A 22,548-nucleotide genomic window follows, 5' to 3' on the forward strand; every position below is an offset into this window, starting at 1 on the left:
AAACAAGCCACTTAGGCTACTGTGCATATAAACGTAGGCTGAATTTTTGCTGACTTAAAATGTGTTTTACACATTTACAAAAGTATACACCTAATGAGTACAGTTCAAGATGCTAAATCAACTGAACACATGAAAATAACCTTGTTGATGACCCAAAAAGCCACTGCTTTAATGGAGCGACACTATATCTTCCAGTAATTTTGATGTGGCCAATAGGTACAGTAATTCTGGCTCTGGATCTAAATGTTTTACCACATAGTATTACTTTAAAGGTTGAGCACAAAGCCTTCCTCAGACAGATTGGAAGTTCTCTTGAAGAACTTTTCCCTGAGCTTTACTGTTGCTAGGTAACAGAAAAGAGCATGTGACTTACAGACAATCTGTGAGGACTGAGAGCTACTGGTACAAATCTCATTCGATTTTACGCCGCAGACCACTGATTCAAACTTGATTGCAGCTGGAGGAAGAACTTTATTCCCAAGTGTAAGATAGAGACAGACAAAATGCTCAGATACTGCTCTTTATACATGACAGTTTTGTGTTTGTCTCTTGTTTGTAGCCCAGCTAGATCCTACTTCTCAAATTGTAATCTGCTTTCTTTTTGCTCAACTCTTAGTACGTAAGCTCCTTAGTGTGAATCAAGCAACTAATTACACTGCAGGTGCTGCAGAATGGAACCATTTCTACCTAAGGAGCAGTTTGGAGTAAAGAAAATAAACTGTACCCAAGAGTACGAGTCGCAGCTACAGCTTTCTTATTTATTTATTATGAAACATCCTGGGCCTATTTCCGCACTGGCTAACAGACAAACAAAAACAAAAAAGGTGAACTCTGCATGCCAAAAAGACAATATAATCGTGTTGATACTGAGGCTGTGGCATTTGGCATTTGGAAAAAAAAATCACTTGGCATTTCCTTTGAATCGCAGCAGTCTCAGTACTTGTAGCTGAAATTTGCTGATGACAACTGAAGTGAACAAAATGATGACTTAGCTAAAACCCCAGTGTCTCAGTAGACTTTGTCAGCATGTTCATGTTGATTATTAGCACTGAGCCGTTGTGATTAACAGACACTATTGTAGACTGCTTAAATAAAATTGCATGTAGTCTTGTAGGTTGTGATGATGTTCCACCACTTACTTCTAACCTGGAGTTTTAATAATGCCATGATAAATGGGTACAGTAAACACTGCAATAGAATAGTATCAGGTGCTTCCTGAAAAGACTCTGGTGATGTGTGAATCAAATTGAAAGATATGTCACTTAATAATATACTGAAGAGATTAGTAATGGTTTATTAATGCAGTTTTGCTATGAGGGGGCAGGGTGTTTTCTCTAATCTCTGCTTGATCCTCCACAAAAATCCTTAGGTTTGATAATTGTTTCATCCCCACCCTTCTGTAACACATTATCCAGGCCTTATCCTCGATACTGCTGCAGAATGCTTACACTGGTAATAATAGCTAATGTGACAGTCTGAGGGGATTTCATGGTGCTGGTTTGTTAGCTACCCTCTGACATGTTATTAACTACCCTCTGTCATTTTATTAACTACCCTCTGTCATTTTTGCTGTTCCAAACATGTTTTGTCAGTAAATTGAGTTGTTTTCTCTATTAATCATTGGCCACTGATATCTTAATAACCTATTAAGTGCACAGTAAGATTTTTTAAGGTGTTAAAAATTAAAAGGAATATGAAACAGAATAATGAATACAGACAACATGTTTGTTAGTGTAATTTTAGTCTGCTTGTATTTTGGTCAGGTGCGGGGCTGGACTGTCTTGATTTGATCACACCTATTTTCAGTTTGAGTTTGAGTCTGTCACGACATTGTTAAAAATATTATTTTCAACTTTTAAAGACACACCAACTTGGCCTGCATGTGCATATTAAACCTCACACATGCCGGCTTCTTTCCGGTGTAGGAGCCTAAATCCTTGTGCAACAGTAACACGGCGTTAGAAACAAGAACGCAGTTGGCACAAATCAAGAGCAAATCCTTTCTTTTCCTGTAGCTCCCTCAGTCTAGGTTACAGACACTGAGGATGGAGTTTAGCCTCCAACTAGCAGCTGGTGAGCTGTGACTCACTGTACAGAGGAAAAATTTGTTGTCCAGTGCCTGTGTCATTGCATAGTGACAACTTCATTTATGATTTGTTTGACTATTGCTTTTGTTAAGGCACGAACCAAAAATCATGTTGAATCTTCCTCAAATGTAACCAGACCAAGGCTTTATTTCTCGCTTTATTTATTTCTTCCTTTTGCTCCCATGCCACTGCCAGTGCCCCTCTGGTTTTCACTGTTTTGTGTGTAGCAGTTAGAGCCAAAGTCACTTGTTTGGCAATTGACTGCATTCTGCCGCATTGATTTCCATATGAAATAGGCAGCAGCACTTCGCTCTGACAGCATGGACGGGTCCAGCGTTTCATGCTGCCAGCAGCCGTTTTCACTACTTTTCTCCACACACATTCAGTGAGTGCAGAGGGCTGCGCCAAAACAAGACGATATTGATGAAAGCCTGAAGACATCTCTCAGGCACCCCACGGGACAAGTAAGATATTCAGAGAGTTTCAGCAGTAGAACACAGGTGTTTTCCTAATGGGTGGCCTTGAGAGGGGAGCTTATGTTTCACTTTTGTTTTACCTTATCGCAGGATGTAAGTCTTACTGTACTCTCCACTGTCCATCTGCAAATTGGCTTTTCTAGGGTGACACTTCCAGTTATGAGTTTGCATCCCTGCTGGCACCTTTTTTGTGCCATTGTAATTTCACAGTGGGGTTTAAGGCGTTTGGGGGGGTTCATTCTAATGAAAATTCCTCTACTGCTCCTCTTTGTTGGGCAATAGTAGGGTGCCTTATCTTCCTGCATGGATAGTGTGGCGCTCTCTCCTGCTGTGGGTTTAAGTTGCTAATTAGAAAAGACAAGGCTATAAAGAAGAGAAGGAAAAACACTAACAAAAAAAGGAACTCCACATCAGACTGAAGCTAAACATTCTTACTAGCAGATTTGCATCGCTCACTGTGTCTTTTACCTAATATTTACTCACATAGTCAAATTTTGATTTTGTGATTTTGATTTTGGATGAAGACATAGAAATTTTAGGATTAAGGAAAAGTTATAAAGACAATGTTCTTTTTCAGAATGTAAGGAGAACCGTCACACAAGATAGTGCTGTTGAAAGGTTCAGCTTCAGTGTATCTGTCACCTTTCCCAGAGGTAATACAGTCAGGGAACACTGGCTGCATTTGAAAGCTTCCAGCAGATTGGTTTCTCCTTGGCGTACATGGTTTTAAGTTGTCAACCTAGGTCTGAATGTATGACAACTATAAACATCTTGATCTTTTCTGAAGCAGATTTTGTTCATTTGTTTAGCTCTTTTTTTTTTAGCTCAATTTTGTTTCTTAAATATGTTATGATTATTATTTTAATGTCATAACTGTGTATTTGATATTTATTTACTTACAATAATGTTGTCATGTAATACTTAAATGTATTGAACATATCCCTCATTTTCTGGGGAAATATTGTGTTTCTGTTAAATAGAGCACATCTCTTAGCCATTGTTATACTGTATGCAACACTTGTCCCTGCTGCCATGCTATAGATGATGCTGAAACCTCTGGGATCACTGCCTTGCAACAAAGGCTCCCTTTGAGTAGATTGTGAGCAATTTTATCATTAGTAAACTGAGCAGGAAAAAAAGGTTTGCTTCCTGGATAGCTGCTGTAGGAGTTAAATATGCAGCCTCTTTTGGGTTGGTTGTAAAGCAGTATGTTGGTTTTAATTAATCTGAGACAAAAATTCTTGATGGGAGCATATGCAAGGCTTTTAGTACAGTAACACATGCAGTGACCCCACAGCTGTTGTGGAAGTGATCCATCTTTAAAAGGGTGCATCACATCAAAGAGATGATAAACCCTGACTCTAAACTCAAATAGGTGCTTGGTTTGCAGGCAATACATTTTTAGTAGTTTACCTTTAAGATGTTACTTTTTTACTCACAGTTTCTCAGGTAAACACACATGAAGGCTTAACACTTTTGCAACATGTCTCTATATATCTTAGTAGCTTAAGGCATTACAGAGGTTTTTTATAGCTATAGCATGGGGGTAATGCACTATTTGATTTTAGATAGGCTAATCCAATCTGTTAATAGGCTGTTAATTTTGCTGTGAGTGTATGGGGCTACTTGATCAAGAGGAAAGAATGTGTCCAAAATGCTGGATAAGGCAGGACAGAGATAGACCACCAACCCCAAGCGTGCACCAGCCATCACCACCTCACAGCTCTTCTCATGAAGAATTTGGGTTGAAATGGTTGCGGTACCACCCAGTACCACTATTTATTCCAATTACATTTCAGACCGGACAGGAACAGCATGCACCATAAATCAGGCTGTCAGAGAGACAATCAGAATTACACATTCCTATTTGGACGGGTCTGATGGAGTGCTCTGCCACTAAACTATGCTGCCTGAATCAATCTCTCCTGGAAAATGTCAGGGAAGGTAGAGTGGTGGTACCTTATCTCTACACATGCCACTCAGCGAGAACATCAAAAGGAGGCTCAGGGTGAGTGCGGTGAAGGTTGTGTAACTGTCGGGAGGATGGCTGGCACGCTTGTCTCCAAGGCTTGTCAATGCTATTAACAGCATGCTTCGTCAGTGGAAGACATCCCTGCCCCCTTATGCCATGTTTTTTATTAAATATAGAGTATTTAAGAATTCATTTTGAGAATGCCAGAATGACAAATGACTGGATTGTATCATGACATTATTACTAATAATAATTCCATCAACATTAAGAAACATTTATGAAGATTAATAACTGGATAAAAAAATTGATAGCATGTAAGAAAAAGCTTGAAATGAAGAACCGAATTATGCCAAATTATCTCTGTGTGTAGGATGTGAACTGGGGCAGTTCCGCTGTGGGACAGGCCGATGTATCCCAGGTGACTGGCACTGTGACGGGACATCAGACTGTGTGGATGACTCTGATGAACACGACTGCCGTGAGTTACTCATTGTTTGACACTGTATGCCAATATATTACCTGAGAGGGTTCGAATATTTATGATGCTTGTTGGATGTGTCATTCCAACCTGAATTACACCAGAGGTGAAAGAAATACTCAGATCCTTTACTTAAATTTTCAAAATTTTACTTAAGTAAAAATACATTAGTATTATTAGCGAAATGTACTTTAAGTATCAAAATTAAAAGTAATCCTCTTTAGTTTAATCTATAACAGTACATCCATCATATTTCACTAATTGGTTATATTTTATATGTAAAAGAAGTAGCTCAAAATTGTACTAAAGTAGTGTTCTTGAGCAAATGTGCATATTAACTCTCTAACAGTGGATTTCACTCAACTGTTATAAATAATGAAATGCTCTGTGTGTGTTCCAACAGCTCAGGTAACGTGTGATGACAGTCATTTCCAATGCTTAAGTGACGGCGAGTGTATCCCAGATGTGTGGGTGTGCGATGATGAGGAAGACTGTGAGGATGGCTCAGATGAGAGGCAACACTGTCGTGAGTAAATTTTACAGTGTCAAGTCACTGTTTTAACTGTGTTTCACATCAGTTGAAACCTAACCACCTGAACCCGTATATTTCTAATAGATCGCTTGAAAAGCGATCTATTAGAAAGCGATCGCTTGAAAAGCTTCAGAGTTGGATAAAACACACTCTCCAGTGCTTCCAGTGAAATCATACCACACTTGTTTTAACTGAAATGATGAATGCTAATTTTTGTGGTTGCACCATTAAATTACACTAATATTGTGTGTAATGTCGATGTTTTTTTAAAACAATTTTTACACATTTCCTCAGTTTTGGCATCAAATGAAACCGTAGTGCTTTTATTGCAATCCTGAACGAAGGTCTGTCTTTTTGAAAAATAAGTTTTAGAAATTGGCCTGTCAAAGTGTCTGTGGAGGTTAAGGATTTAATTGCTGTATTGTACTTACTATATATTTTAAGTACATCAACTTTCATTTTTATTTTTATATATAAGAAACCTTCCTGCTGCTAAATAAATCACTCTCCAATCTGTCCCCAGCTGGAAGGACGTGCACCAGTGGCCAGTTCAGCTGCAGTAATGGGGCGTGCATCCCAGGAGAATACCGATGTGACCGTCTGGCGGACTGCTCAGATGGATCTGATGAGAGAAACTGCCGTAAGTCTTCTCCAGGGTGGTTTCCCCTTTTTTTTTTTTTTTTATCTCAGGCTCCTGTGGCATTTTAATCAATTTGTTAAGATTAAGAGTCTCGCTGACTGACAGAATGGGCCACAATATGCTTCTTGTTGTCAGAGGTTGATTGCAGATTCCTTGGTGGATTAGTCAAGCTGAAGTTCAGCTGCTATGCCATTATTGTGCCGACATGGTAGACTCACAGCACTACACACTGTGGTAATCTCACAATTGCATAAAGAATGCTTTGGCGACTGCTGTTGTTATGGTGGTGGCGTTAAATTTTAGTCTCTTATCCTTCCCATTCACTGAGCTTTTCACATTTTAAGAGCTGAAAGGAACACAGTTGTCAGGCTGATTTGAATGCATACGATTTCCCTGATGATGATTTAATCTTTCAGATTACCCCGAGTGCACACAGCTGAGATGTGCTAATGGGGCCTGCTACAACCGGACTCAGCGATGTGACCAGATACTTGACTGCCGTGATGGCTCTGATGAGGCCAATTGCAGTAAGAAACCAGTCAATTTTAGAAACAGGCATTTCCAAACAACTCTCACTTGGGCTGTGCCGCAGCAATGCACAAAAAAGTAGCATCACTAAATGCTTCTTTTTGTCTATTTCTGTTGTTTTGTGTTTTCTTTAGCACAGCACTGCAACACGGGCCTGTTTCAATGTCATAATGGAGTGTGTGTTCCTCATCGCTACGTCTGTGACCATGACGACGACTGTGGAGACAGAAGTGATGAGCTAAACTGCAGTATGTAGCCTCTGTCTCTATATCCTCTTGTTCTCTTTAATCCAACCTCATTGTGAGTGTAAGGGCCCTCACCTAGATAAATAAACAAATAACTTAGTCTCTGATCTCACTTACAGCATATCCTACATGTAGAGGGAACTACTTCACCTGCCCCAGTGGTCGCTGTATCCATCAAGTCTGGCTCTGTGATGGAGAAGATGATTGTGAGGACAATGCTGATGAGAAAGGCTGTGGTATGGATCATTGTTAATCAGTTCTCATAAATGTACTTTATTTTTACTGTTAGGACCAGTAATGTTAGACATTTGGCTGGTTAAAGAACACCAGAATGGGTTACAACTGGAGCTCTCTGTGTGAACCTGATTCATCTCCAGTCACCATGGTCGATTCGGGATAGCAAGACGCTATGCCTGTGCTCCTTTAAGTGTGTTATTCAAATGCCTCTTTGTGGCACAAGATTGCGCAGCCCCCCAAAGGGCTTTAGAATTCCTTCACACGGCTGTGAAGAGTGTGTGTTTTTAGAGGATGGGCTGCAGAAGCCCTCTGAGCCCCCATGTGACCCCCTCCAAGCTCCATTCCCCTGCATCGATTTAAAGTGACAGTAATTTCCCTGACAATGAAGTCCCAGTTACAATTTTCTTAAGATCAGCACCACATTCCAGTGGAGGCTGCCTGTCCCTAACACACACCTCACTGGCTGAATATCTTTCAATTCCAAACAGTCTGACGTGTTTAAAGCCCTATCCTGTGCTGTTTTTTAGCTGTATTTCTTTTTTATGTGTAAGATTAATTGGTTTTGACTACAGATAATGTGCCGAGAGAGTGCTACCCAGGAGAATGGCCCTGTCCATCCTCTGGCCTGTGTATCCCCATGGATCAGCTGTGTGATGGGAAAGCTCACTGTCCCGAGGGAGAGGACGAAACTAACACCACTGTTGCCCGCAACTGCAGTTAGTACCAACAAAGCTAGTGTCAAATACACATTAGAACATCTGATATCACAGAAACTGTGCCACTGAAGTATCTTCCTCACTATTCTGGCTTCTGTGTTGGAACAGGTATCTGGAGATGTGCCTCTCTAAGCTGTGAGCATCGTTGTCATGCCTCTCCTGAAGGAGGAACCTGTTCTTGTCCTTCTGGATACATTGTCAGCAGCAACAATAGTCGCACATGTATAGGTATTTATCCTTCATAAACGTAACTGCAGCATAGCCCAACGTTTGAAAATTTTTGTACATGTAGTACAATGGTAAGGATAATTTGGGATGTTTGACACTATCCCATGTATTTTTTCTGCTTTTGCTCAATTGATAAAGTAAGCAATTACTGGCAGTGGGTGAGTCTCTTATTTGGGGGTTTATGCCTAAGAGTGGAACAACAGAGGTCCTTAATCACAGGACGCCACAAGTACAGAGAGACAGCTTCACCTAAATAAGACTTGAATTTTGTGCATGTAACCATTTACACTTGCAGTGCATCCACATTCTGATCCTGACCAGAGACTTCTCAATTCAAATCAGGTTTATAGCAGTGCATATAAAATCTGCTGTTTGTGTGGACTCAAAAGTACATTGCAAAAACTTTTTAGACTCACAGCAAAATGTAAGAAAAATCGAAAGGAAGTATCATTGACTTGCACCTCATTACACTTTTTTGTTGTCTCTTAAAAACCTGTTGTAGGTATAATGTAATGTGACAGAACCAATCAGTGTTTAATTCTCATCTGCTTTGATTTTGATTTCATGCTGAAGACTTTGACGACTGTTCGATGTGGGGTGTGTGTGACCAGCTGTGTGAAGACCGCATAGGCTCCCATCGCTGCAGCTGCCGAGAGGGCTACACACTGGAGCAGCACAGATACTGCAGAGCTGACGTCTCGAGTGAGTGTCATTTCCTCTCTGTTTGAACAGTTTGTTTTACATACAGTATGCTCAGATTTTGAATGTAAGAATGAATCGCCCAACTGAGGCCCATTAGCATAGACCCCCTTCCTTTTTACCGACCGCTGTGGCTGCTCCACTGAGCGTCTGTGCTTCTTTGTGGTGCATTGCTGCGTACTGAATGTTGTTTTAGTTAGTCTCTTGCCTGCTGAACATAGAAAGAGTGTTGACTGAGAGGCTGACCTCTTTGATTTTAGCTTTAGCAAAATGAGTTTGAAAAGATAATGGCTATAAATCCCCCCTACCCTCACTATTCTGTAAATTCTGTAAATTTCCCAAAGATCTTTTAGTTGAGCTTACGTACTACAAAACTGATTTCTGTTTTAATACAAATAAGGCTCTGGCTCAAACCTGAGCATTTCAAAGATAAAGATTTCTTATGCTGTGTTTTGTGACTTGTTGTATATTCTTTCCTGTAGCTGGAGTTCCTTCCTTGATATTTTCTAATGGCAGAGACCTGCTAATAGGTGACATCCACGGCAACAGTCTGCGCACTTTGATCCATTCACAGAACAGAGGGGTTGCAGTGGGAGTGGACTTCCATTATAATCTCCATAGGATCTTCTGGACAGATACCATTCAGAATAAGGTATTTTTAACCAGTGTACATATTCTATGTTTTTACTCTTACTGCTACGTTAGTCATAAGGCATTACCCCCCAGAACAGTCTGTTATGCCTGGGTAACATTTTATGGGGAGTAGAACAGTTTCTTGTTTGAGTAAGTACATGACTTAGTCAGGAGCTGGCCAGGACTGAATTCTCTCCATTATCCTTAAAAAATATCAGCAATGTTGATACTATAATAATGGGATAGCTGTTGGCTCCTTTGCGGCTGGGTCGTAATGAACGGGAAGTAGATGTGGAATGGAATCCAAATGGCCTAATCTTGAAACCTGTCTGATAGGCTGGTATGATGTTCACATACCAGGGTGCAATTTTTGTAACTGGATCTGGTTCGAAGTAATCATGCTGTATTTGTTTTCAGTGGCACTGTCCATCTATATGCATTCTTTGGCCATCTAGAAAGTCTTTGTTCAGCTTATGCCTTGGCTCCTCTATGGTTTGAACTGCAGCCACTGGGCTGAAAGACTAGGACACATCTTTGACTGGGCATCTCTGTATATCAGCCACCTCCATGGCAGCATGTCAGATTAAAAGCAGAGAGAGCACAAACGGGGCCTGTGAATATAACAGGAAAGGTTAAACAATCAGGCTATTTCCACATCTTAAGTTTCTCTTTAAACAGGCCAGTTGAAAATCCTGCTTTTTAGACCTCTGGATCTTGTTTCAAAAGAAGCAGAGCTGTTAAGAGCAGTGTCCCTCTAACCAACTGCATGGTGCCAAGGCTTCTGGTCTGAGAAACTAGTGCCATCTTAGTATCGGCAGAGTGGCAGGTTCAGAAAACCACCTTACAGACATGTTTCTTTCTTTGCATTCCTGCCTGCAACAGTTCAACTGCCATAGACCAGTATCATAGATCATACTCTTTCTTTAAAGGATGGGTTGACTTTCATTCAAGTCTATCTAAAAAAGATACTAACATTTAGAGTGAAAGAGTTTTCGTCCCTCGTTGTTTCTCCTGTTCTTGCTCTGGCCGCAAAGCAATTTCAATTTAATTGATTGGGGACAAAATCCAGGGTCCATGCTGTGTGTAAAACTGATTTCAAGGTTTTTCTTAAAGTTAAAATGATGCCTCAGCAGTCTAAGACTGACAAATAATTAGTGGCTATCTTCAAAAGTTGCAGTGTTTTTCTGTGCAAAATTCCCCCATTGTTTTTCTGTCGCTCTGCTGTCGCTCAGCAAGGACACACTGTTCATTCCAGCACAAAGAAGGAATTTGCTTTAAAAAAAGGCAGTTTTTACACCAAACAAGGACTGTGGATATGTATCCATCACTTACACTGAAATCAATCTAGGAAGGGATGTGGACAGGGGTTACAATTACAGTGACCAATAACACTTCCAATCTACTTGCATGCATGTCAGTATTGTATTAAGATGCTCTTGATTAAATCTGAACCTGTCCTAATATTTTCTCTTTATTACACGATGCAGTGACCACCTAAGAGCTCATTTCCTGACAACAATGGCATCTTTTGTCTACAGGTGTTTTCTGTGGATATGGACGGTTCCGATGTGCAGGTGGTTTTAAACGTATCGGTTGACTACCCTGAGAACCTGGCTGTGGACTGGGTGAACAATAAACTGTATGTGGTGGAGGCTAGCGTCAACAGGATTGACATGGTGGACTTTGATGGAAGTAACCGGGTCACACTCATCACTGAAAACCTCGGAAACCCGAGAGGACTGGCGGTGGACCCCACTGTTGGGTAAGCACATCTCCCAGCTTCCATCCATTCATCTATCCACCCATTCCCAATCCCCACATACAGTATCTGTCGTGCTCCATCGGCATGGAAAAATGGGGGGTAGTGTGTGTGTGTGAGATTAGGAGATTGCCCTGGGTGGATTAGTGAGGAGCAATGTAAGTGATGACCCTCATTGTAATCCAATAGTATAGTTCAAGGGGGGAGGAGAGCCAGGTGGCTACAGGAATTACATATCGTAAATTAATGTAGCTGTGTGGTGAGATGCAGAGCCACCCACCTGGAGATATAATGTGATGCTGTGGATACTTAATTAAAATGGGAAAGTCTCCTATGTTTTTTCTTAGGTGAATACATGTAATGTTATTTCTGTGTGCCCAGCTATACATACTGGTCCACATATAACAGTCACATCTCAGAGAAAACTGGCAAATTAAACTTTTCCCCTCCTTTCACAGGTATATGTTCTTCTCAGATTGGGAGGCACTGAATGGACAACCAGGCCTGGAGCGGGCTTTCATGGATGGTACAAACCGTAACGGGATCATTGGGAGTAAACTGGGCTGGCCAGCTGGTATCACACTGGACATTGAGGCCAAACGCATCTACTGGGTTGACAGTCGTTATGACTACATCGAAACTGCAACATATGATGGCCTTCACAGGTAAATATGTCATATGTTATTCCTCAAAAAACATTTTTTTGCATTTATATTCTAAGGTATCAGTGTCATCACCATTTTTTTAAATAGAAAAACAGTGGTCCATGGAGGTTCTGTGGTCCCACATCCATTTGGCATCAGTCTGTTTGAGCACAATGTCTATTTCACGGACTGGACCAAGATGGCTGTGATGAAAGCCAACAAGTTCACTGACAGCAGTCCTCAGGTGGTTTACAGTACATCTCAGACTCCTCATGGAGTAGCAGTGATACATCAGCTGAAACAGCCACACGGTAAGCCCCTCTCACTGAGCAAAATTAGTCTTTTTGTTCAGAGTGGTCCTGATGCAGCTAAAAGTTTTTCGTAGTTCTCACAGTTCATGCTACAGTAGCACAGTGTACATTTAGCCAGATTTTTGCCATGTAACTTCCAAAGGAAGAGCTACAAACACAAAAGTCAAAGATCACAATCCATAATTTTTTGTGTTGTTTTCAGTGCCAAACCCTTGCAGTGTAGACAGAGGCGGATGTGAGCAGATCTGTGTTCTGAGTCACAGGAGTGACAATGGAGGACTGGGTTACCGCTGCAAATGTCGCATTGGCTATGACCTACATGCTGATGGAAAGCGATGTTTGGGTAAAAGAACATTTCTCCTCTGTTTCTTGAACAGACCTCAGTATTTTTATACGTAATTCACCTATGCAGCAACCAGCCATGGTTTCATCTTGAGTAACCCTTACTTGTTTTGTCATGATGTTTTTGTTTGGCTGAATATCTTTGGCATGGATGGCTTTTGTTTTCTAAAGGTCTTCTGTAATCCTATTTGCAGCTGTGAGGCAGTTTCTGCTCTTCTCCAGCCAGCTGGCTGTAAGAGGGATCCCCTTCAACCTTTCCTCTCAGGAAGACATCATCCTGCCCGTCACTGGATCACCCTCCTACTTTGTTGGGGTGGATTTTAGTGCCGAAGACGATGCAATCTTCTTCTCAGACACAGCCAAAGACATTATCTACAAACAGAAAGTGAATGGGACAGGTGAGCATCATGTCTGTTGCTATAGCCGAACTAGAATATCCTTATTACTGTAGACATTCACATATTAACAACAGAATAAAAATACGAGGAAAGACATTGTGGTTGTGGAGTATGGAAAACTATCAGCAGCTAAAATGTTTCCAGTGTTTTCCCTGTGCTTACATCCTTGGATAATTTCTTTCCTAGCAGAGAGCTCTACCATGTGATTCAGCCAGGCTTATACAGGGAGTTAAGGGAGTGCCTGATGGGGCCGACTGGTACAATGGGGGAGTGAATGGACAGTGGAAATGGATCATATAATCAACCTACATCTCAAACTAATCACCTGAAAATGGCTGAAAACGGCTGACAACAGACTACTCAAGGGTGTTTTACCGAGCAGTTTGTTGATGTTTAGTTTCTAAATGATCACTTTAATAGTGAAAAGCAGTTACTAATATGATAATCGGCAAGCAGAAACACCACTGCTCTGATCAGTGATGTTGTTTTTGGAGCTGCTCTAGTTTTTTCTGTCTGGTCCACATGGGGAAAATGCAAGCTGACAGCCTATTTATTTAAATGTGTTCCTCTTTCATCTCTGTGGTAAACGGTGGTCTGACTCCTTTGATCTGCACAGGCAGGGAGGTACTGGCAGCCAATAGAGTGGATGGAGTGGAGGACCTGGCTTACGACTGGATTTCAAAAAACCTCTACTGGACTGACCCACGATACAGGAGCATATCTGTCATGAGGCTCGCTGATAAGTCCAGAAGAGCCATCATACGTAACCTCAACAACCCGAGGGCCATTGTGGTGCACCCTCTCATTGGGTAAATCAATATTAGATAGGAAAACAATATTACTATTTTGGTGCTGTTGTTTCTTTAAAGCAAATATTGACATTTTGCTAACCCTCCTCCACAAGGAGATTATTTGGGCAATGCAGGGCCACCTCTAAAATTGCACATTTTAGGTTTATTGCATAGGGCAATATTACTATTCATCATACCATGACGCCCCAATATATCTGAATAAAAGAGCTTTAAGCCAGTTTACAACCCATGAAAACTGAATATTCTATACTTTAATCTGTGAAATTATTGTTTAGAATATCTAAATGGATAAAAAAAAATATACATGAGGTTTTTATAGTAATTGTATTTGTATTGTATCTGTTTTTGCTTTTAAGGATAGGGAAGTCTGACTACACACTGTAAGATGTACTCAGCCATTCATTGAATGTCCTGTAATTAAGCCCCCACCTGATAAAAGGAATCCTTATTTAGAACAAGCTGTTATTTCCAATAGCGTCAAAGTCATAAGGCTTCTGTGTCCAACAGCTGAGATTAGTTCAGCGTGAAGGGCAGTATTGTAGCGAACACTAAGAAGTTGGCTTAAACTGAAAAGCTCTATAAGGTAGAAGAATCCAAAAATAAATCTAAATAAATAGGGTTTTTGTCACCACGGTAGATGTTTCAAAGTATTCAGAGAAGGTAGATTTTTGAATGAAATGTGACATTAATCCTTGTTTATTTTGCTTTGACAGGTATATTTTTTGGACTGACTGGTACCGACCAGCCAAGATTATGAGGGCATGGGCTGACGGGTCACATGCCCTGTCTATTGTAAACACTACTCTTGGCTGGCCAAATGGCCTAGCTATTGACTGGAGGTGAGCCAAAAGTCCTACAGCCATGCGCCAAAAAGAGCGGTCCCACAATTCACCATTTCACCTTCTTTATTACAATCAAGATTGATATAATTTTTCTTTTTTTTTTAACCCATTGTCTTGTCTACTTGCTTTTTTTCTCCATCCAGCTCAATGCGTCTATATTGGGTGGATGCTTTCTTTAACAAAATTGAGCACAGCAGTTTTGATGGAAAGAACAGACTTTCATTGGACCGCATAACCCAGATCTCCCATCCATTTGGCCTCACCATATTTGAAGGTAATAAGCCCTGGCATAAAGTTGCCTATAAAGATCCTGCACAGGACAATGTATTTGAATAGGTTTGCCATCCTTGCTTAAATACTTTTCATGTCAAAAGAGCAATTACTGTTACCAGGAGGTGATGAAAGATAAAATAACTGAGGTTGTGCTCTATTGCTCGTGTCTCATGAAGGCTATGCATATTTCACTGACTGGCGTCTGGGTGGCATTGTACGTGTGCGCAAGACCGATGGTGGGGAGATGGTCATTATCAGAAGAGGAATCAGCCACATTATGCATGTCAAGTCTTTTAACTCCAACTCTCAGATTGGTCAGTAGCTTTATTCACTCCTCGTCTCACTTTGCTATTCATGAGTAGCTGCAGCTCCCACTTGTTAGTCATATTCCTGGTAATAACCCTCTACTCCCCTTCTTAGGTTCCAACCTCTGCAACAGGCAGACAAATCCTAATGGAGACTGCAGCCACTTCTGCTTCCCAGCCCCAGACTCACAGAGGGTGTGTGGCTGCCCGTATGGCATGAAGCTGTCGCCCAACCAACAGACGTGTGTGGAGGACCCTTCCAATGAGCCCCCCACACTGCAGTGCGGAGCCAACTCCTTCTCCTGTGGCAACGGCAAATGTGTCCCAAACAGCTACAGATGCGATGGTGTTGACGACTGCCATGACAACAGTGATGAAGTCAACTGTGGAATTAACAGTAAGGCTTTTTTTGTTAACCCAGTTGATTGTACTATTCTGACTTGACTGACAATAGTAAAAAACAATTTCATGCCCTGTTTTTTTTAAAAATTCAGCTCAAGATTAATCAAGATGATCTCTTTTTTCAGACTCCACTTGCTCCCCCTCTGCATTCACCTGTGCCAATCAGCGCTGTGTGCCTGCAGGATGGCGCTGTGATGGGCACAATGACTGTTTTGATAACAGTGATGAGAACAACTGCCCTACACAGGTGCCTGGAACGTGCCCTGCCAATCAGTTTACCTGTGCCAACCGCCGTTGCATCCCACATACCTGGCGTTGCGACACTGATAATGACTGTGGGGACAGCTCAGATGAAGCTGACTGTCGTGAGTATCCCTATATAGACTATATGCTTAAAATTAATAGAATTTGCTTAGGGACTTGTTTTAGCAATTCTGAACACAAATTAGGCAGGAGCAGTCCATATTCATTACAGTGACAGAACTTTGTTTCAAGAAACACACCAAATATGACAAGAAGCAGACAAACTGTCTAAAGAGTGAGTTGAATATGCAATGAAATTAATTTAATGCACACTTTTTGATGAAGTGATAAATGAACCTATATGTAATTATAAAAACATAGCGATGAAAGGTGGTTAATAGTCACATAGTAACATTAATCAGATTAATACTGAAGCATAGTTTTTGTTCCTTTCAATTAAGACCTGTGTGGTTTTATATTTAGTGGCCCAGAGATAAACTCATATGCCAAGGTTCATTTTCTTGCAATATGTGTTGACAGATCTGGGAAACACTTGCCATCCAGGACAGTTTCAGTGTCCAGACCATCGCTGTATAGATCCCCACTATGTTTGTGATGGGGACAGGGACTGTGTGGATGGAGCAGACGAGCAGGGATGCAGTGAGTACCTGGATATATGCTTACAGTATAGTCAGTAGTCTCATCTGGTGTTAACTTAGAGCACATTCTTGTGTACTGGATAAAATCTGTTTATATTTCATTCTGCTTGTATTTCAATAACTAATAAAATCAGATCAGATCTATTGCATCAGATCTCATGACCATGTAGACTTCCCCATGACCGAACTGTAAACTTGCTTCAGCATTGCCTCTCATTGTGACATATTGCAGGCTGGAGCTTTATCTGCCCTTTTCCCAAAGGAGAATAATTAATTAATTTGTTCAGTCATTCATGCATTCAGCAGCACTCTGTTTTTATTAGCTAAACATGCTGAAAAAGTTGTAGAGGTCAATTGAATGCTCTGTAAAATTCAACAAGCATTTGCTAAACCTCTTAGTCTATTGATCTCATTACTTGTGTTGCACAACAGTGGAGCTCAGCATACATGCACAACTGCAGAAATTTTAAATATCAGCATTAACATACTCAACTGGATTTTTCAGTCTACAACTGCACTGTGAATGAGTTCAAGTGCTCCAGTGGTCACCAGTGTATCAACTCTTACTACCGATGTGATGGAGTCTTTGATTGCAGTGATCGCTCAGATGAGCAAGGCTGTCGTAAGTATTTAAATACTTCCTTTGATCAGAGGTTATATTACTGAAGCGTTACTCAGTCTTGCATAATTATGTGTATGGTTGCTAATAGTATGTTTGAATTTGTATTCACTTTGGCCTGTGCTAACATGTTGTTTGTGGTGTTTCATAATGTATTTCAGCCACCAGGCTTCCAGGGATGTGCCACCACGAGAGTGAGTTTCAGTGCCAGTCAGACGGCAGCTGTGTCCCATCTACCTGGGAGTGTGATGGTCACCCAGACTGCGAGGACGGCAGTGACGAACACCATGCCTGCCCACCTCGCACTTGCCCGTCCTCTCTGTTCCGCTGTGACAATGGAAACTGCGTGTTACGCAGTTGGATTTGTGATGGGGACAATGATTGCAGGGACACGAGTGATGAACGAGACTGCCCCACGCCGCCTTTCCGATGTCCAAGCTGGCAGTGGCAGTGCCCTGGCCACAGCGTGTGCATCAACCTCACCACAGTGTGTGACAACACTCCTGACTGCCCCAACGGTGCTGATGAGTCTCCTCTCTGCAGTAAGTCTGTTCCCTGCTTTTGTCATCTGAGTCAGCATGGCACATGTTCTTTGTTTACCAGGGAGACTTGATTGTTTTATTACATTTCCAAGTTTGTTGGTCTCCTCAAATTCAATTACATTTTCACATCACATGATAAACACGATCAAACTGATTTTGTTTAATGCAACAACATTTTTTGTAGTTCTTGTATTCTATAAACAGGAGTGACTTCATTTCACAGAAATCTTGTGTTAAATGTTATCTGTTTGTCTTTGTGTTAAAATCATGCATGTGTGTGATTTGACCTGTATTAACCTTGAAATGATATGTGATTTTCCTTTCTTGCCTTTCTCACAACTTTCAGATGAGCCTTTGCCAGGTAGGAACAAACTCTCAATCATTGGTAGAAATGCTGCAAGTAGTTTTGATCAATTTTTCAACATAAACAATATCTCTATTAACTATTTTAATGGTCATGTATTTGTTTCAAGGCGTAATCAGATGAAAATTGTTGTTGCTATTAGAATGTGTATCGTACATATAACAATAATGTTCCATAAATATGCATAAAAAGCTATTAAAAAGCAATTCGAAGAACACTTAATGAAAGTAGATAGTACTTCGTTGTTCATTATCATTTGTGCAGCGTACATACAACAGATTTTCAGTTTGTGTTGTGTGAGTAATCACTTACTTGGTTTCAGCTGCAATCTTAACTTTTCACTACTAAACTGTTGTCTGCTTTCAACTCAGATCAGGAGAGCTGTTCTGACAACAATGCTGGCTGCACCCACGGCTGTATCCAGGGGCCGTTTGGGGCCCAGTGCACGTGCCCTGTTGGTTATCAGCTGAGCAATGACTCCAAAACCTGTGAGGACATAGATGAGTGTAATCCCCCTGGACTTTGTAGCCAGCATTGCTTTAATGAGAGAGGCTCTTTCCGCTGCCACTGCCAGGATGGCTACACTCTGGAAGCAGACCAGCGTACCTGCAAGGCCTCAGGTGAGGAGGGATTATGTCGACCTTTTGTGGAAGGAACATATTGCTCCCCTGGTAGTTGTAAATAAGAACCTATAATTTTGTAATGCAGTAAAATAGGAAATAGGCATACTATTAGTGTTACAGTAATTTGGATGCCAACATAATTTGCCTATACAGCACATATATCAGTTTACTCTGCTGTGTTGGCTGTGGGGCTGGAATGAGCTATTATAAGGGGGAGCTTGGCCCCCAGACTGCGAGACTGACACACTGTCTTTCTTCTCCTGTGTCTCTCTTTGCTGCTCTGATTTCTTTAGATAAGGCAAATAACATATATGTCACTCACTGGCCATCACTGGTGTAATTAGGACATAATCACCAACAAAGGGCTGTTTATGGGGAGCGTGCCTGACATGAGCTCCTCTTCCACACAGATAACCTGCTGAAAGGCTTTGCAATACAATAGTTCATTATTTGGACAAAAGTGCATTCCCCAAGGATTGCCATTTGAGTAGGATCTGTTTAACAGTCCTGTTGTATAGTTTTGGTAAACATGCGAAAGCTAATAAGTGCTCTTATTAGCATGAGAATGGACATGAAATATAGGTAACAGAGATTTGATGTCTGTTTACAGATTCTCGTCAGGCCTTCTTGCTCGTGGCTAGTCGAAATCAGATTGTACAAGATGACATCACCGCTCAGCCCAACGTGGTCCGTTCAATGGTTCGAGATGGACGCAACATTGTGGCCCTAGATTTTGACTCAGTCACTGACCGTATATACTGGTCCGATACGAGCCAGGACAGAATCTGGAGCGCTCACAAAAATGGCAGTGATAGAACTGTGGTGAGATTGATTTGTTCCGTTTTGTTACAGACGTATTGCACTAAACATTTTTGTGTTTATATTCTGAGCTATACATGTAGTGACAGCATCATCAGTAAACAGCTTTAACTGAGAATGAGTCTCTTGTGGACAGATATTTGACAGTGGAGTGACGGTGACAGAAAGCCTCGCTGTAGACTGGGTGGGCAGGAACCTCTACTGGACTGACTATGTCTTGGAGACAATTGAAGTGTCTAAGCTGGATGGCACCCATCGGACTGTATTAGTGAGTGAAAATGTCACCAATCCTCGAGGCCTGGTGCTAGACCCAAGAGACAGGTCAGTGATTTTCAGAGAAACAATTTTGTTTAAAAATCTGTGTGTCTTAGAATGCAATGCATGTACAAGGGTTTAATTATTAAAGCTGTTTTTAGTTGTGTTTAAAGAGGGCCGTTTGTTTCGCAGTGCTCACCTGATGTTCTGGACCGACTGGGGAAGGAACCCCCGCATTGAGAGGGCCAGCATGGATGGAAATTTGAGGACTGTTATCGTAAGCAACAAGCTGTACTGGCCCAATGGTCTAACCATAGACTACCCAAACAATTTGTTGTACTTTGCTGATGCCTACTTGGATTTCATTGACTACTGCGATTATAATGGCAACAACAGGAAACAAGTTCTGGCCAGTGACCTGGTGAGTGTGTGAAAGGCAGACTTTATTCTGACACTTTTTTCTGAATTATCTGTATAGATTTTATTTATGTTGATAATAAGTGAACAGAGCACAAACAATTTCCTTGTGAATAGTATGTGTAAGAAACACTTTTTTTCTTTTGCTACTCTCTATGAAAAGGTACTGCAACATCCCCACGCAATTACCATTTTTGAGGATTTTGTGTATTGGACCGACAGATACATCAACCGTGTGATGCGAGCCCATAAGTGGCATGGGGAGAACCAAACAGTGATGCTGTTCAACCTCCCTCAGCCCATGGGTCTGGTGGCAGTACACCCAGCCAGGCAGCCAGCAGGTATGGAAAAGATAATGAAAATAAACTAATAAATAAAGTAACTCCATCAGTATTAGCTGATAATGACCATTGTGTTGGCCACTTGAATACATTTGGTTGATAATGATGCAGCAGGTCCATTGTTTCTGTAATTAGGTTTAAAAAACCCGTGAAGATTATTTTCTCATACTTCTTGTGGTTATTGCATGTGATTTTTGTGGTTTGACAATTTGCAGGTGAAAATCACTGCCTGAGGAGCCCCTGCACTCATATCTGTCTGCTTTCTGCTGTGGGACCAAGGTACTACTCATGTGCCTGCCCCTCGGGCTGGACACTGGCAGCCGACCAAATCACCTGCACCAGAGGTATGCATCCTGCCAAATGGAGGAAAACACTCATCACTCAGTTTGATGAAAAAGGAAGTCAGGTCAGATGCAGTTGATAATGTTGATGCACTCATTAGGTATTCGTCTTAGCTGTGGTGATTGTTGTAAAAGAGAAAACTTGTCATTGCAGAAATGATGCTGAGAAAGGTGCTCTATTTGTGGCCATCTTAATGTTGCTAAGAAGGGAAATCTTTGAAAACAGTAAACCCGTATCATACATCGATCCAGGCACTTGTCAACAGTCTCCCATTTAGATTCTCTTGTAAACTGCTGTTCCAGTCATAAATATTGAGAATCATATAAGCGTGTCTTTCAAGGTCTTGGGAAGACAAGGGACCTTTAATTCAAGGTCCAAGGAGTCCCCCCTAGGTCAACAGCTTAACTCATCTCAGGTTTCAGCCCATTCAAGCCAAGCAGAACACAGTCTCCCCCTCAGGCCAACGATTATCCAAGAATGAAAATGCCCCACAACCATTCATCGATTCTAATCTCTGATGACAAAGCAAATCAGATTGTGGAACCAACTGTCACCAGTCAATCCTCTATATAGATAAAGGCCCGTCATCTTGGGATTCCTATTTGGCACCAGATATCATACACTGAAAGCAGCTGTTAGTTTTGTATTACCAAGTCCACATCCAGGAAAAGTGCTTTCCGAGCCCGGTTTCAGAATTACTTTGGTAATTTTTTTAATTTTTAAGTAATTCAGAGCCTTGACAAAAATTCTAGTTGAGGATACGAGTATTTTGATCAGAATTAGAAGACACATTGATGTAGCTTTTGTTTATCTTTGTTTGTTTTTTAGTGTTTATTGACTGCTTTTTCTTTATCTCTTTTACTTGTAGTTGAGGATCCTTTCCTGGTGGTTGTGAGAGACAGCATCATTTATGGCATTTCCTTGAACCCCGATGACAAGAGTAATGATGCTATGGTTCCTGTTGCTGGGCTTCAGAATGGCTATGATGTTGACTTTGATGACAATGAGCAGGCCATCTACTGGGTGGAGCACCCGGTAAGTAACTATCCAAAGACACAATTTCTTTCCTAGCTCTTAATCTGTTTTTGTAATAAGCGTACAGGAGACATACTGTACTGTAATGTAACTGGCCATGTCAAAGTTAAGTTCAGAACTTTTGGGAAACAGGGTTAATAGTAACAAACATATTAAAAACATAACGCTAGGTTCATTCTATACATCCATATTCAGCAGGGGTTGAGATCAATCTGTCTTCCTTTCTCCACCAGGGTGAGATCCACAGGGTGAAATCAGACGGTACTAACAGGACAGAGTTTGCCCCTGCAGCCATCCTTGGCTCCCCTGTCGGCCTGGCCTTGGACTGGTTAACAGAGAACCTGTACTACACCAATCCAACTACACAGTCTATTGAGGTGTGACAAATAATACTTTGCCCTGTGGTTGTTTTTTTGGTTTTTTTTTTTTTTTACAGTTATTACCAGCTTCACATGGCATTATCCCAGTCAGTCTTGTTTTTTTTTGTGATTGCAATAACCAGAGATGAAGTGTAAATAAAGGCAGTGTCACAACACGCAGAACAATAAATGCGTCTGTTTGTGTTTGTGCTCGGCCAGGTTTTGAAGTTGAGAGGGGAGGTACAGTACCGGAAAACTCTAATCACAAATAACGGCTCTCCAACTGGCGCTGGCAGTCCTGTTGGCATCGCAGTGGACCCAGCACGTGGGTAAGCCCCATTTAACACAGTCCTGGCACAGTCCCTCATCCC

General features: G+C 41.3%; 1 protein-coding gene across 1 annotated transcript in view; it reads left to right on the forward strand.

The window, feature by feature from the left end:
* Positions 1-22,548, forward strand: part of lrp2a (low density lipoprotein receptor-related protein 2a) — a 46,397-nt gene that overhangs the window by 210 nt on the left and 23,639 nt on the right. Inside the window, exons 2-34 of the mRNA XM_087173254.1 lie at positions 4,906-5,013; positions 5,417-5,539; positions 6,069-6,185; positions 6,602-6,712; positions 6,848-6,961; positions 7,078-7,194; positions 7,768-7,911; positions 8,020-8,139; positions 8,713-8,841; positions 9,321-9,490; positions 11,010-11,233; positions 11,689-11,895; positions 11,983-12,185; positions 12,388-12,528; positions 12,722-12,925; positions 13,542-13,734; positions 14,451-14,576; positions 14,723-14,853; positions 15,029-15,166; positions 15,273-15,554; positions 15,685-15,924; positions 16,343-16,462; positions 16,967-17,083; positions 17,242-17,622; positions 18,358-18,606; positions 19,220-19,431; positions 19,565-19,749; positions 19,876-20,104; positions 20,264-20,441; positions 20,657-20,785; positions 21,652-21,818; positions 22,052-22,195; positions 22,397-22,506. Coding sequence (XP_087029380.1) covers positions 4,906-5,013; positions 5,417-5,539; positions 6,069-6,185; positions 6,602-6,712; positions 6,848-6,961; positions 7,078-7,194; positions 7,768-7,911; positions 8,020-8,139; positions 8,713-8,841; positions 9,321-9,490; positions 11,010-11,233; positions 11,689-11,895; positions 11,983-12,185; positions 12,388-12,528; positions 12,722-12,925; positions 13,542-13,734; positions 14,451-14,576; positions 14,723-14,853; positions 15,029-15,166; positions 15,273-15,554; positions 15,685-15,924; positions 16,343-16,462; positions 16,967-17,083; positions 17,242-17,622; positions 18,358-18,606; positions 19,220-19,431; positions 19,565-19,749; positions 19,876-20,104; positions 20,264-20,441; positions 20,657-20,785; positions 21,652-21,818; positions 22,052-22,195; positions 22,397-22,506 — 5,563 coding nt within the window. The remainder of the gene's footprint in view (positions 1-4,905; positions 5,014-5,416; positions 5,540-6,068; positions 6,186-6,601; positions 6,713-6,847; positions 6,962-7,077; positions 7,195-7,767; positions 7,912-8,019; positions 8,140-8,712; positions 8,842-9,320; positions 9,491-11,009; positions 11,234-11,688; positions 11,896-11,982; positions 12,186-12,387; positions 12,529-12,721; positions 12,926-13,541; positions 13,735-14,450; positions 14,577-14,722; positions 14,854-15,028; positions 15,167-15,272; positions 15,555-15,684; positions 15,925-16,342; positions 16,463-16,966; positions 17,084-17,241; positions 17,623-18,357; positions 18,607-19,219; positions 19,432-19,564; positions 19,750-19,875; positions 20,105-20,263; positions 20,442-20,656; positions 20,786-21,651; positions 21,819-22,051; positions 22,196-22,396; positions 22,507-22,548) is intronic.

Source organism: Seriola lalandi, unplaced genomic scaffold (assembly GCF_002814215.2).
Source record: "Seriola lalandi dorsalis isolate HSWRI2012SDOR001 ecotype SW California unplaced genomic scaffold, Sedor1 jcf7180002054140, whole genome shotgun sequence".
NCBI classification, from domain to species: Eukaryota; Metazoa; Chordata; class Actinopteri; order Carangiformes; family Carangidae; genus Seriola; species Seriola lalandi.